The 14,640-nt window shown below is 49.4% G+C and overlaps 1 protein-coding gene across 2 annotated transcripts; it reads right to left on the bottom strand.

The window, feature by feature from the left end:
* Positions 1-2,017: 2,017 nt before the first annotated feature.
* Positions 2,018-14,142, bottom strand: LOC132593278 (zinc finger protein 496-like). 2 transcript variants are annotated; one of them, XM_060296804.1, is made up of 5 exons: positions 13,966-14,142; positions 13,649-13,781; positions 13,003-13,110; positions 11,784-11,897; positions 2,018-5,439 (listed from the first exon to the last, which is right to left on the bottom strand). In XM_060296804.1, the coding sequence occupies exons 2-5, from the start codon at positions 13,755-13,757 to the stop codon at positions 4,685-4,687; spliced, it is 1,086 nt and encodes a 361-aa protein (XP_060152787.1). In that variant the 5' UTR covers positions 13,758-13,781; positions 13,966-14,142; the 3' UTR covers positions 2,018-4,684. The 2 variants fall into 2 exon arrangements, with proteins under 2 accessions (XP_060152787.1, XP_060152786.1); XM_060296803.1 differs by lacking the exon at positions 13,966-14,142 and having other exon boundaries at positions 13,649-13,947.
* Between the last annotated feature and the right edge of the window lie 498 nt (positions 14,143-14,640).

The following is a 14,640-nucleotide window of genomic DNA, read 5'->3' as shown; positions in this document are numbered from 1 at the left end:
ATTTACTCAGAGAAACACTTAAAAATATCTAGGACTTCCCTGGTGGCGCAGTGGTTAAGAATCTGTCTGTCAGTGCAGGGGACACGGGTTCAAGCCCTGGTCCGGGAAGATCCCACATGCCGCGGAGCAACTAAGCCCGTGCGCCACAACTACTGAGCCTGTGCTCTAGATCCCACGAGCCACAACTACTGAGGCCCGCGCACCTATAGCCCGTGCTCTGCAACAAGAGAAGCCACCACAATGAGAAGCCCGCGCACCGCAACAAAGAGTAGCCCCCACTCACTGAAACTAGAGAAAGCCTGCGTGGAGCAACGAAGACCCAACACAGCCACAAATAAATAAATAAAATAAATAAATTTATTATTATTATTTTTTTGCGGTACGCGGGCCTCTCACTGTTGTGGCCTCTCCCGTTGCAGAGCACAGGCTCCGGACGCGCAGGCTCAGCGGCCATGGCTCACGGGCCCAGCCGCTCCGCGGCATGTGGGATCTTCCCGGACTGGGGCACGAACCCGTGTCCCCTGCATCGGCAGGCGGACTCTCAACCACTGCGCCACCAGGGAAGCCCAATAAATTTATTTTTTTAAAAATCTAGAAATCACTCTGAATTTACCTTCAGTGGGTTGGAAGCAGGCCCCCATCTCTTCTCAGAGCACACAGACACTTTCAAAGGTGATCCAGCTTGATTTGGGTGGGATTGATTTACCCCAACTATTAAGTCTGCACCTTTTCTGACCTGCAACGTTTTCAGGGCAGGTATCCTGGCCCCTTTACATTTTGACAAGATGTAGCAAGACCTGTACATAATAGGCTAGTACAGACATGACTTGTACCAAACCGTTTTTTAGCGGGTGATGGGAAAAGGGCAATCCCCTGCCATTTATTAGTGTGCTGAGGAGACAGCCCTTTGTCTTGAGGGGGTTACCAATCTGCTTGTGATCTCCTTCGCTATGGCCAAGATACGCGAGTGAAGACTGGCCCTTCTCATTAATGTGTGAATCTGCTCTTCCATTTCTTAAGAGAGTTCTGCATCTTAGGGGATTTCATAATACTGCAGTGTACTTTGGTGATTATACGCACATTAATCATGGTGCTCTCGTTGTTGGCTATGGTTCAGAGGGAGGATAAAATTCCTAATCTGTATGGGATGGTCAAAAGGTACGGATGGAACCCCAGGGCTTTGCCCTTGATGAACTTATGATCCCTAATAACCAGCCTGCAGATGCTGGGTGCCTTAGGTGTGGGGCAGGGCTGCAGGAGAGCCTGGTCATCCAGTCTTCCTCCCAATGCTCCTTTGCCGGCTAAGCTGCCTTCTTATGCATGTTACCTAATCTGTAGACTTGTTTGCATTGGAGCACTGGTAGGCATTGACCATTCCTTATAAGACAAAACAGTATCAACTTTTGTTACTAATAGAAAATGCACCTGGGTTTATTAGACGGAACTGGGGAATTGACAGAAATGTCATCAAATTCCCTCCATTACGCTGCAAGCAGAAGTGTTTGTGCCTGATCAAAACTCTGCTTTTGGTAGAGTAGGGAAACTATCTCACAGGAGAAAAGCAACCAGGACCAATCTCCAAGTCCAAGGTAGGCACAGACTTGTGCCTTCTCTTCCACTTGTGCCATGATTTGACTTAAGAATAGCAAGGGACCTTCCCACCACTGGCTTTATCTTTGTTTTTCCCAGCTGTGGCAAGAGGTCAGGAGACAGAGACTATATGAAAATGGCAGAGGTTGGGTGAAACAGCTATGGTGTTACCAGAAGTTCATCCCATCCCTGGTGTAAAGAAGCAGTTACTTCCTCTCTCCTCTAGACAAGTCAGATCAGATGACCAGAACTATCTATCTGAGGCCCAGAAGTTTCACAAGGTGATGCCTGACATCCAGAGGGCCATTTTCAGCATCCTCCCACCTCAACTTCTCTTTGTCAGGCCAACGGACCATCTCTCTCAGCTGTGCTACTTGTTACTTTTTAAACTAAAATGAAAAGTCAAACGCAAATATGAATTCAGTGAGTCGAATTTTATTATGCACCTGTGGATTTATGGGAACAATGCCAAGGGATCAGATGAACAGGGAGGACAGATGTTCTTCAGATGTGGGGTCTCTGAACATCCACGGCAAGGTAGAAACATAGCTCCCCTGTCTGCCCAGCTACCCAGGGAGGGTGGGAAGGGAGTAAGTCAGTCAGTTCTCCTATCTTCCGGAGGAGCTTTCTCCAGAGCAGGTAACCGCATTGATTCTTCTGCATGGGAAGAACCTGGGATTTGAGTTGCATCACCCAGTAGGGTTTCCGAATCCAGGGGGAAGGTAACCTTCTGATTAGCTAAGTACCTTGGTCAGGTTTGCGTAAGTGAATGGGGGACTCCCTCACAATATCTGGTGGGTACTGAACGATGCACAGCGTCCCCAAAGGTTTCAATTCTGTCACATTCCCTTTCTTTCTTACTTAAGATTTTCAGATAAAATACACTAAGTAGAGTAGTGTTCCTCTTGGGATCATAACCTCCCCTCTTAATGGAATCCTTGGGCAAGAGTGCACAGGTGGGTGGGGTAAATGTACACGGAATCTGGGTTCTATTTGGAGTTTTCCCCTCCCTTGGCCTTCAAGATTCATATTTTTCCCTTTTCCTGGCAGATCAATCCAGATCAATCCAAGAGGCAAACTATGTAGAAAACAAAGAGCCTCAACAGTTTATTTCTTTTTCAGGGTTATGACCAAATTATTTTATTGCATTTACTGTTCCTGGGTATGTAGATGAATCTACACACAGTAATCGTAACTATAAAACTGTGTAACTCTTTCACTGAGTTTGTGGCAGCAGTGTCTCTCAACGTGACAATGAAGTGGCTGGCAAGGAACAAAGGGCCTTGCATTCATTTGCCCAGCCTTACTGCCTGCTAATGGGACCTGACATACAAATACGTAACGCATGCCTGGTGGCTGGCTTTCTGATTTAGTCACTGATACTCTATAGCCTCTGTGCTTTCTCATCACTGAGCTGCGCCAACCTGGCCAGTCTGCCAGGAACAAGACCGTGGTTTTCATTGCTTGCGGTTTTACTACCAGTGGTCACTCCCAGCCCAGAACCCCAGGCAATGAAATTTAAAGGCTATGTGCAGAGGACATCCACCCTGGGAGCAGAAGCTTGGATCTGAATCCTGCTTCCAATAGAACTGAGAGTAAGCTAACCCAAGTTTGTATTGACTCACCTGTGAATCGGCAATGACAGCAGAACCTCAGGATTATCTAGTTTTATGGGTTAAACTGTGTCTCCCCATCCCCCCCAAATTCATGTTGAAGTCCTAACCCCAGTACCTCAGAATGTGACCTTATTTGGAAATAGGGTCATTGCAGATACAATTAGTTAAGATGGGAACATACTGGAAACAGTAGGGTAGGCCCTAATCCAATATGACTAGTGTCTTTATAAAAAGGGAAAATTTGGAGACAGACACATACACAGGAGCACCATGTAAAGATGAAGGTAGAGATGGGGTGATGCTTCAACAAGACAAAGGATATCAACAATAGTCGGTAACCACTGAGGCTAAAGGAGAGGCACGGAGCCGATCCTTCCTTTACAAGAAACCAACCCTGCTGACACCCTGATCTTGGACTTCTGGCCTCCAGAACTGAGACGATGAATTTCTGTTGTTCTAAGCCATCCAGTTTTTGGTACTTTGTTACAGCAGCCCTAAGGAACTAATACAACTGGCACACTAAGTTAATATATAATGTAGAGAATGACTTCACCAAGGTTCTGTTGTTTCCCCTGCTCAGTTCACCCAGCCAAGGAACCTCTCATTCACTGGAGCTGAGCTCCCCTTTCCTAGACACGACCCAATGGGAAAGGAAACTTAAGTGCCTTTCAAACGACGATGACTTCACTTCTAACCCACAAGCATACACCAAGGACCTTCAGGGTACAAAGAAAGGACACTTTGGGGAGCGTGTGCCAACATACAGTTTAAGATGTGGGCTTTGCCTTACATGAGCTCACAATCCCTAATAACCAGCCACCATCACAAATAAAAGGTTTCCATTTGGCAAGAAGCTGTAAAGCCCCCCACCAAGGCTTCTGAGCCTGAAAGGGCCATCTCATAATTGTGAGGTGCTCTTGTGGACCAGATGGTGACCAGGACTCAGACTGCTGATGACATGACATGGTCTGGTGTGCTTGGCCCTACTGCCCTTGTGCCCACGGGTCCCACCCCGCCTTCCTGCCTTCCTCCTAACCCATCACCTCATCTGCAGCTTCTTGCTGTCAGGCAGAAAGTACAGTTACCTCCAGACCTCAGGGTGGGGTGGGAATTCAGACAGCACAGGATGGGAGTATACCGAAAGTTAGCTAGCTGGTAAGGGACAGACCGCCCCCACCCCGACAAGGGGTCACTGCAGTAGGGGGCGCCCCGGTCCCTCCACCGCTTGGGAAGCACTGGACAGGGTTCTCCTAGACCCGATAACACTGGGCAAGTCAAAGCTGGTGGTGACACGCCCTCCCAGCTTCTGGCACAGCAGAGACAGAACGGATGCTCAACTGGCCACGATCTCATTTCTACCTGAGAGTAAAGGTCAGGAGGATGTGGTCTCCGTCCTGGGGAGGAGTCTGGAACCGAGCACGAGCGGGATGTGCTCTACCCAGGCTGGAGCTGCACCCAACAACGTGTGCGCCCTTGACTCAGTAGGAGTTCAGCGCCTGCTTGGACCGGCGCTTCATGTGCAGGCGCTGGTGGCGGAGAAGGTCAGAGTTCTGGGAAAAGCTTTTGACGCAGTACCGGCACTGAAAGGGCCGGGACTTGTCCACATGAGTGCTACTGCGGTGCCGGGCCAGTTGGTCGGGACGCTGGAACACCTTCCCGCAGTCATAGCACTGGAAGCGCAGCTTGGCCTTGCCCTTTGCCAGTAGGGCGTCGGAATCCCCGCCCACGGTCCCCGATGCCTCCTGCTCTCTCTTCTTCAGTAGCTCGAGTCTGTCTGGCTGCAAGTGTATCCGCCTGTGGGAGAGCAGGTGGGAGTTGAGGCGGAAGCTCTTCCCACAGGCACCGCACCTAAAAGGTTTCTGGACCTCGTGGGTCTCCAGGTGCCCATCTAGGTCCTCGCTGTCACTGAACAGCTCCCCGCACACTGAGCACTCGTGTGGCTTCTGCTCCCTGCGACTCCGCAGGTGCCGGATGAAGTTGACCCTCCAGCGGAAGATTTTGCCACAGTTCGGGCACACATAGGACTTTTTGGAGGAGGTCTGCACCTCACCCCCTGACTCAGGGCCGCTCCGGTGGGAGGTAGGGAGGCTGTGCTGCTTCTCCGTGGGGCTCTGCAGCTCGTCTGTGCAGTAGGGGCCGAGCTGGGAGTCCTCGTCCCCAGAGCTGGAAAGAACAATCTCGATGGTCACCTCCTCATCCAGGCTGTTGTCGGGAAATGGTGCATCACCTCCGGCTACCAGAAAGCAACATGGAGGTCAGTGGTGCTGCCCAGGCCACACTCTAGCCCCTACGAACCCTACCCAGGAAGGTTCAGCGTGGGTCCAGGAACCCACATTTTTGCAAGGGATCTTCCGGTTGCAGATACCTCTGGTGTTATCTAGTGGCAAGGAAACCCTTCGCCACACTGTGCCAACATATCCTCGGTACCTCTTTCTCCTCTCTCCCTCTTCCCTACCTTTTTCTCCTAAGCCCCCAGACCCAATATATATATATATTTTTTTCTAGCCACTGAGACCCCTCCAAGCTCTAAGAGTCTGCATGTAAGTCTTGAGCAGTTACACATCACGTAACCTTGACTTCCTTAACCAGGCATGGGGAAAAATCTGTCAGGGTACATTAAAAGCCTTGAGAGAGAGGAAGACACTATAGTCTATAAACAGACTGCCAGGAAGCTGCCAGCTACCATACTCTGAGCACTTAAATGCCCCAGGGATCGTGCAAGACTTCTGACGTGCCCAGTCCCATTTGCTCCTGGACACACCCAGTGATACCTTATTTGCCACATTATAAACATAGGCAAACTCGGGTGATGTGCCCAAGGGCTCAGGGCTGAAGGGGAGTTGAGCCCTGCTGTGATGTCAGAGCTGTTCAACGGTCCCAGACTGCCCAGGATCATCTCTCCCTCTCAGTGTCGTATCAGAGGCCCACCGACAGCCACTAGTGGTGATGCGTAGAGATGTCCTGCACTTTATAAACTGACTAGAAGAAGCTCGTTCAATGGATCCCAAGCCCGTGATGTTGGAAAGCTGTACCGTGGGGAGGAAGTGGGTGGGCACTGGGGAACCTGGTATGAAGTCCTGGCCTGCAGCCCAGAGCCCACTGCGCAGCTCTCCTCAGGACTGTTTCCTCACTTTTGTGAAATGTGGGGGCTCAGGTCTAAAACAGGGGTGGGGGGGCAGTGATGCCAGGCCCTTCAAGATATTAGTAGGAATATGGTTATTCTGGACTTAATTGCTGGAGAGAGGAGAGTTCTGGCAGCTTAGGGAATGTGAGAGCAGGTGAAACCGGACAGAGCATAGCAGGAAGACCCAAAGCCACAGAGAGCAGGAGAGACAATGGGAAGGGCAGAGTCCATGGGGGTATCTGTCCAAACATCACAAGACAAGTGTGAGGGGGACTGGGTAGAATGTGAGACTGGGGAGTGGGAAGGGAAGACTTGAAGATTTAGAAAATTTTCAGTCTACCTATACTGCAAAAAATGAGAAAGTATATTCTGGGGAGAACACCAAGGGTGCGGCAGGACAACCTTGGATCCAATCAACCTTCTCGGAAGCCAGGAATGGAGATGAGATAATCCAGGAATGGTCTGAACTACTGTAAACTGCATGGGAGGCCTACAGTGTTTCTAAGAACATTATATGAGCCGAAACACTGCCATCTTGGAATAAAAAGGAAGGAGCCAGGATGAACTGAAGGAAGGCTCTCAGACTTCCAGAACAAACTAATAGAGCTATCTGGCTGCAAACATGCATCAACCTTGAAGGAAAAGGAAGACCAGCCCCAAAGGCAGTTCAGAGGTTGACAGGACTGCCACTGCATCCACAGGCCCAGAGCGTGGACACAGCACTGAGCCAAAGATGAATCTCAAGCCCTAAAATCTAACGGAATTTGCCCTGCTAGGATTCAGGCTTGCTTGGGAGCCATCAGCCTTTCTTCTTTTCAATCTTTCCCTTTTGGAATGAGAGTGTCTACTCTCTGCCTGTCTTACCATTGCGTTTTGGAAGCACATAACTCGATGTCTGGATTCACGGGTTCACAGCTGGAAGTGAGTATACCTTGAATTTCACCCAAACCTGATTTAGATTAAATCTTGATGATGCTGGAATAGGTTAAGGAGTGTTGGGATAGGGTGAATGTATTTTGCATATGAGAAGCATGAATCATGGGGGAACAGAGGGTGAAGTGTTATAGGCTGAACTGCATCCTCTTCCTCTTAAAAATACGTTATGTTGAAGTCTTAACCCCTAGCACCTCAGAATGTGACTATATTTGGAGATAAGGTCTTTCAAGAGGTAATTAAGTGGGGGCTTCCCTGGTGGCACAGTGGTTAAGAATCTGCCTGCCAATGTGGGGACACAGGATCTAGCCCTGGTCCGGGAAGATCCCACGTGCCACGGAGCAACTAAGCCCGTGCGTCACAACTACTGAGCCTGCGCTCTAGATCCTGTGAGCCACAACTACTGGGCCCGCATGCTGCAACAAAGAGTAGCCCCTGCTCGCAGCAACTAGAGAAAACCCGCATGCAACAGCGAAGACCCAATGCAGCCAAATATTAAATAAATGAATAAATAATTTTTTAAAAAAGAGGTAATTATGTTAAAATGAAGTCAACAGGGCAGGACCTAATCCAACAGGTATCCTTGTAAGAAGAGGAGGTTAGGACGCAGACATGCAGAGAGATGAGCATGTGAAAACACAGGGAGAAGACAGCTATCTACAAACCAAGAAGAGAGGCCTCAGGAGAAACCTACTCTACTGAAACCTTGATCTCAATCTTCTAAGCTGCCAGAATGTTGAGAAAATCAATTTCTGTTGTTCGAGGCTCCCAGTCTGTGGTACTTTATTACAGCTGTCCTAGGAGACTAATACAGTGCATATAGGATGACATCCCCTTAAATCAGATGAAGTGGCCAAAAATAGATGCATAGTTTCTAAAAGGGGGGAAATAAATCAACAATAGTGCTGTGTGCCATTGACACAACAGTGTAAAGAATTCCTAGCAGATGAGATGAAACTCATAGATGTGTTGCCCAAAACACCACAGAGAAAGAGTAACACCAGGGCTGTCTCAGCTCAGCACTGATGAGTGCAAGGGGTGCGGCGGGTGGAGAGAAGGGCAGAGGGAGGCTGAATTGGCTGTGAGGATAATGGTAGAGAAAACAGGGAAGTTATTGGTGTAAGTGCTTTTACATGTATTAAATCATTTAATCCTCAACAATCATAACTCCACAAGGTAGCTATGACTATTATCTCTGTCTTACAGGAGAAAAATTTAAAACCGAGAGATAACGTACATCAAGGTTCAGGGGAATTGAGCTCAACTTGGGGTGGGGGGGGTGGGTGCTGCATACCAAAGCCTCTGGCTGTGCTGTCCCATGGCCAGGGAACAACCAGGCTGCTGTGTGTTTTCAGGGGGAGAAAGCCCATGACCAGGTTGATGGCTAATTCCTCAAGAAAGGCAATCTGTGGCCTGGGAATGAATTATTCCCTGTCAGCTGGGGGTGCTAAGGAGAGAAGCAGGGAGGACAGGAAGCTAGATTTTAAAAAATAAAGAAACGCATTATAACTAATATATTCTTATAATGTTAGGAGGCGGAGGCTTTCTTAAGCAAGACACAAAATCAAAAAAGAGATGAAGAACTGCATTTACACACTAAAAACGTTTTTAGAAAACCATTTATGTCCTAAAAGTCCTAAAAGGTCCTTATGTGGGTCCTAAAAACCCACAGAAACAAAGTTAAAAAACAGGAGGAATTATGTACAAATACTAAGAGGCAACAGATTGAGCCCCACAATTTTGAGTTTCTACTAAGTCTTAGAAAAGGCAAGCGAATGTGGAATTAAGAGCATGGGCCTGGAGCCCTATAACATGGGTTCAGATCCTCAGTCTGATACTCAGCCTGTGAGTGTCAGACGCTACCTGCGCAAGAGACTTCAGCTTGGGGGGTCCCAGCTGCAGAATGGAGACATCATAGTACCTGTTAGGGGCCAAGAGTCTGTGTCCCCCCCAGAATCTGTATGTCGAAGCACTAACTCCCAATGTGATGGTATGGGAGGTGGGGCCTTTGGAAGGTAATTAGGTTTATATGAGGTCTTGAAGGTGGGAGCTTTGTGATGGGATTAGTACCTTTATAAGAAGAGGAAGAGACAAGGGCTCGGTCTCCATGAGAATGCACGGAGGAAAGGTCATACAAGCACACAGGGAGAAGGCAGTCAACTACAACCCAGGAAGAGAGCCCTCACCATACAATGAACCTGCTGTTGACTTGATCTCAGACTTCTCAATCTCCAGAACTGTGAGAAATAAATTTCTATTGTTTAATAGAAAATACCTCTATGGTATTTTGCTATAGTAGCCTGTGCTGGCTGAGACAGTATCTATCTCAGAAGGTGCAGTAAGGATATAATGCACAAATCGTGTAAAGACCTTACACTGGTGCAGTGCTTTGGACATAAAGACATAGAGCTTACCAAATGTGAAGGGGGAAGGGGCAAAAAAGAAAAAAAGGACTAAAGAGTATTAACTAGGCAATTCACAGAGAAAACGCAATAAACAAGAAAAGATATTCTGGGCTTCCTGGTGGGGCAGTGGTTAAGAATCCACCTGCCAATGCAGGGGACACGGGTTCGAGCCCTGGTCCGGGAAGATCCCACATGCCACTGAGCAACTAAGCCCGTGCGCCACAACTACTGAGCCTGCGCTCTAGAGCCTGCATGCCACAACTACTGAGCCCGTGTGCCACAACTACTGAAGCCCGCGTGCCTAGAGCCCGTGCTCCGCAACAAGAGAAGCCGCTGCAGTGGGAAGCCGGCGCACCAAAATGACGAGTAGCCCCCGCTCACCTCACCTAGAGAAAGCCCGCGCACAGCAACGAAGACCCAACGCAGTTCCCCCGCCCAGCAAAAAAAATAAAATAAATAAATTAAAAAAAAAGATATTCCATCGCAGTGGCAGCTTTATAATGTGCTGGTTGGACTGACACGAATGGAACCAGTTGGGAGGGTCCCTCATGAGCGTGGATGTGGACCCTTCACCTGCTGTCAGAAGTGTGGGCAAGGCCACCAAAATAAAAATGGTGCCTATTCTTTGCAATCTATCATCTCTCACTGATCTCAGATAGCAACCCTTAGCTTCTTGCCATTTCAAAGTATATTCTGTGTCAGAGCCCAGCAGAGGGAGAGTGGAGCTAAAAAACTGGGGATTAATGACTGTCCACATTCTATAAGGATGCTGCCAGGGCTGAGACATGCTGTGGGCAGGAAGAGGCGGAAGAGGATTCTAAATGCATCTCAAGGGACTTCCCTGGCGGTCCGGTGGTTAAGACTTCACCTTCCAAGGCAGGGGGTGCAGGTTCACTCCCTGGTCGGGGAGCTAAGATCCCACATGCCTCGTGGCCACAAAAACAAAACGTATTTCGAGAATCAAGCTTTCATCAGGCAGAACTGAGAATGGGCTACACATGAAAAATCATCCTCAGCAAGCTCCTTAGAAAACCAGGGGTGAGCATCAAAGCTTGTGGGGACGGAGTACTGTCCATGTAGACCGACTGTAGATTTACATAAGCATAAAATCCCTTTTGTCTACACAGGAGAGGGGGCGAACACAAATGGTCATGAACCTGCACGGTGGTAGGTGGAAACACCAAAATATCATGCAAATCTTGCTTCCAAAAGGCATCACGGATTGTGCATGAGTCAGTCTGGATGGCTGCAAAAAGTCCTCCATGACACAGTGGGTTCAAGTAAGGACCGGAGACTCGGGTGTGATATTTGGAAGAATGGCTGAACACTGACGACATTAAACATGGCGGGATTTTAGTCTTCGCCTTTGGAGGTGGCAACTTTTACCAGCATTACTTGGAGTCTAAATGCTGCCGAGGGCAGCTGGAGTACATTCTCCAGAGGTCCCCCTTTCAGCATTCTGTAAACCTGTTCTCTAATTCCAGCACTTTGTCTGGGGAGTCCCGTCTTCCTTGCTCAGGGAAGAAATACACAAACTAGGTGGCCAACAGCACTACATCAGCACCCTGACTCAACCCACAAGAGAAAGGAAAGGAGGGGAGGGCCTCAGATTGCGAGTGAGCTGGAAGAGAACCTAGCAAAACAAAACTAGGGCAGGCAGTTGGCAAGGAACCGTCAGCAGGAACTTCAGAAAGTTCAATTCCTGAACCTACCACCAGCACAAATGTATACACATACCCAACACGCATGCACGCACACACACACCATGCACGCATACATTCACACACAGACATTGTACACACATGCACGCACCACACACGCACCACGTACATAAACACCACTCACACGTGTATGCCCACACACATGCAGACATGCTCACATGTATACCACACGATGCCACATACCATACACACCACACACGTACGCTCACACACGCAACACACCAGACACACTATACATACATCACACATGCCATCACCACAGGCCATATCACAGCCCCACGCTACATGCACACACAAGCTCGCATACACACCACACACACACATATGCACACTCAAGCCACACATCACACAGCCAGGGGCACACTCCCCCGCACCCTCTCAGGCGTTCCTTTACCTGGGCAGGTGCTTGGCGGGAGCACCGTCTGCTGGCAGATTTGGAACTCTGGCACCTGCGGCTCATCCCGTTTCCTTCTTTCTTCTGTCTGGAATGGCTGGAGACTTGGGAAGTCTTTCCAGAGAAGAAAATGAAAACATTGATTTTCCCTGCAGCTGCAGCACCACCTGGGGGTGGGGGGGTGCATCTTAACAGATGCCAGGCTGTGATCCAAGAGTAGGCCTAGGCTCCCTCTCAGGGCAGCCACTCAGTAAATGTCTGTTGAGCAAATGAATCTGCAGGCAAAATGGGCCAACACCACGAACGTGGGTTTTGAAGCTAGATAGGAGGAATGTGGATCCTGGTTCTGCCCCTTCCACTTGACTGTGGACAAGTAACTGCCATCCCTGCTGGCATTTCCATTTTCTGTGGTGGGATTTCCAGTACTCCACGCAGACGCTGCATAAACGCAGCCTGGACAGGGCCTGCTGGGGTAGAGACGGGATGGGAAGCTAGCCACACCAGAGGCCCTGGATGCTTGTTCCCGGTGGGGATAGTGAGTGAAATACGGACCTGCTCTGTGCCAGCTTTAGGTCCCAAAGGGGAAGGGGTCAAGGGTCTGCTGATGACACCGTACAGAACTCTTTCCCCCGAAGGAGCAGATATCTTGAGGCGTTACAGCACAGTGGTTACAGATACAAGCTCTGGTGACACGGAAAGCTGGGGGTGGGGAGGGGGCTGGGAAATGCTGCTGCTGAACTGTGTCATGTCAACCAAGCCCGAGCGCCACCCCCCTGCCTCACTTTCCTCACACTACCTGCAGTATGTGGCTGGATGGAGTAGACAGGTGAAGCGGCCAGAGGCACTGTGCCCAGTGCCCGGCCAAGAGGTGGCACACCCTCCTCCTCCCCTACCTGACCTCTGGAGAGCATGTGACCTCACTGGTAGAGGGGCCACTGGGTTGTCAGCACAAGCCAGGTGTCAGTTATAGCAGAGGAGAAAGATATTCCTATTACATCCTAGTTCCTGGCTGATGAAGTGCAATCCCCACACCTGGCAAAATTAAAATCCCCATATTCTTTCTGTAAGGAATGAGGGACGAGGCAAGACTTGTCCTACCAAGACATGGTCCAGTGGTGACAGAGGGCTGCAGAAAATTGGCAGAGGGAGCAGGTCTGCCTCTGGCTGGCAGCGGCCTTCCAACCCGCTCTATTCACCAAGTTCTGGTATCAATACTCACCTGCGTAGGAGACCTGGGACACATCCTTCCCCTGGAGGTCCTGCAACTCTGGAACACGTGGCTCATTCTCCTCTCCTTGGGAGAGATCCAGCTGGGCAGCTGGGTCATCTATTCACAGAAAAGGGAAGGATACACATTCATCAGTGACCTGCTCCCACAGGAAACCAGGGTGGGAGGAGAGAGAAGCTGCCTGTCCCAGGCAACTCTGGGACAGGTAGAGAAGAGAGAAGCTGGAGGGACATGTGACAGGCCATGACACCAACAGGGGCCACACAGGGCCACAGAGAAGTGGAAAGACCAGAGCAAGCAGGGAGAGGGAGGGGGAGGAAGGACACTAAAGGGGAAGCTGTGGGCCTGGGGCAACTCTTTGCTGTCAGAAAAACAGCAATGAAGAAATCCGTAGGACAAGAATGACAGAAGAAAAGCAAATGCAAGGGATACAAGTTATATTTGGTTTTGTATGCAAAACAGGCAGCTAACAAGCCTAACTTACACGTCACAGCAGCAGGCAATGGTCAACCTGCAGAGTGGCCTTGGGGCCACTGTGTACAGGTGACCTCCCATCAGGGCTTGGGGGTGAACAGTGAGGTCAGACATGGGCCCCCTAGATCCCTGGTCTCAGGAGAGAAGGAGAGTTAAGTCTTACCTGGAGGCAGTGAGACGCCGCAGTCCTCCCCAATGATGAACTCTCCGTAGAAGCCAGTCTGGGCAGGGTCTAGAAGGGACCAGTCCTCTTCTGAGAAGCAGAAGATCATATCCTTGAAAGAAGAAACCCGGTTCTGAAACCACAGAACAGGTACACCTCAATCCAGGGACAAGCTAGGGGAGGGATGCTACAAACAAGTGGGAAGGAAGACGGGGTTGAGGCAGAGCCCCCAGCAACATGTGCAGATGGGAGAAAGAAAAAGCAGACAGGCTGCTCCAGAGCTCACACTGATTCCCTAGTTCTAGCCTGAGACCCACCTTGGATGCATCTGGTTTGGCAGAATCCAAACAGTGAATGCCTCACAGGGTGGCCAAGGATGTACAGAACAGGCCTTCCTACACAGTGCTGGGGAGGCTGCAACCCACAACTCCCAGGCAGGCAAATGTCCACCAGATTACCCACGTGTTCACCCTTCGATGCAGAGATTCCATTTCTACAGTTTATTTTCACATGTGCAGCATGAGGTCTGTATGAGCTCCTTCACTGCAGCACTGATGATAAGAGATAATAGTTAAAGCTGAAAACAAGGTCTATGCTCATCAACAAAGAACTATTTAAGTAAGCTACAGGACATCCTACAAGGCCTGATCACACCCTCGTTAGAAAGAATAAGGGCTTCTCCGTACCGCGTAGGAAGCCCTCCAAGGTGTACTGTTACATGAAAAGCACCCGGCCAGAGGTTGTCTAGATTGTCCCTGTGTGCCCAGCACCTAAAAGTCTTGACCGCCGGTTGCTTCTGCAAAAGGTGCTAGGACCCCCGGGGTTATGTGCAGGAGGGAGACTTTTCTTACACTGTGTTATAAACCATGAGAATGTGTCAAAAATTAATTTTAATTTCTGAAATGATGGCATATCCACATAATACCGGGAGTCCACAAAAATAAAGAAGTCATTTACAAAATGGAAATGTAATTCTTAGCCAGTTAGAGCAT

Source organism: Globicephala melas, chromosome 3 (genome assembly GCF_963455315.2).
Source record: "Globicephala melas chromosome 3, mGloMel1.2, whole genome shotgun sequence".
Taxonomy (NCBI): Eukaryota; Metazoa; Chordata; class Mammalia; order Artiodactyla; family Delphinidae; genus Globicephala; species Globicephala melas.
This window is presented reverse-complemented; position numbering and strand designations above follow the sequence as displayed.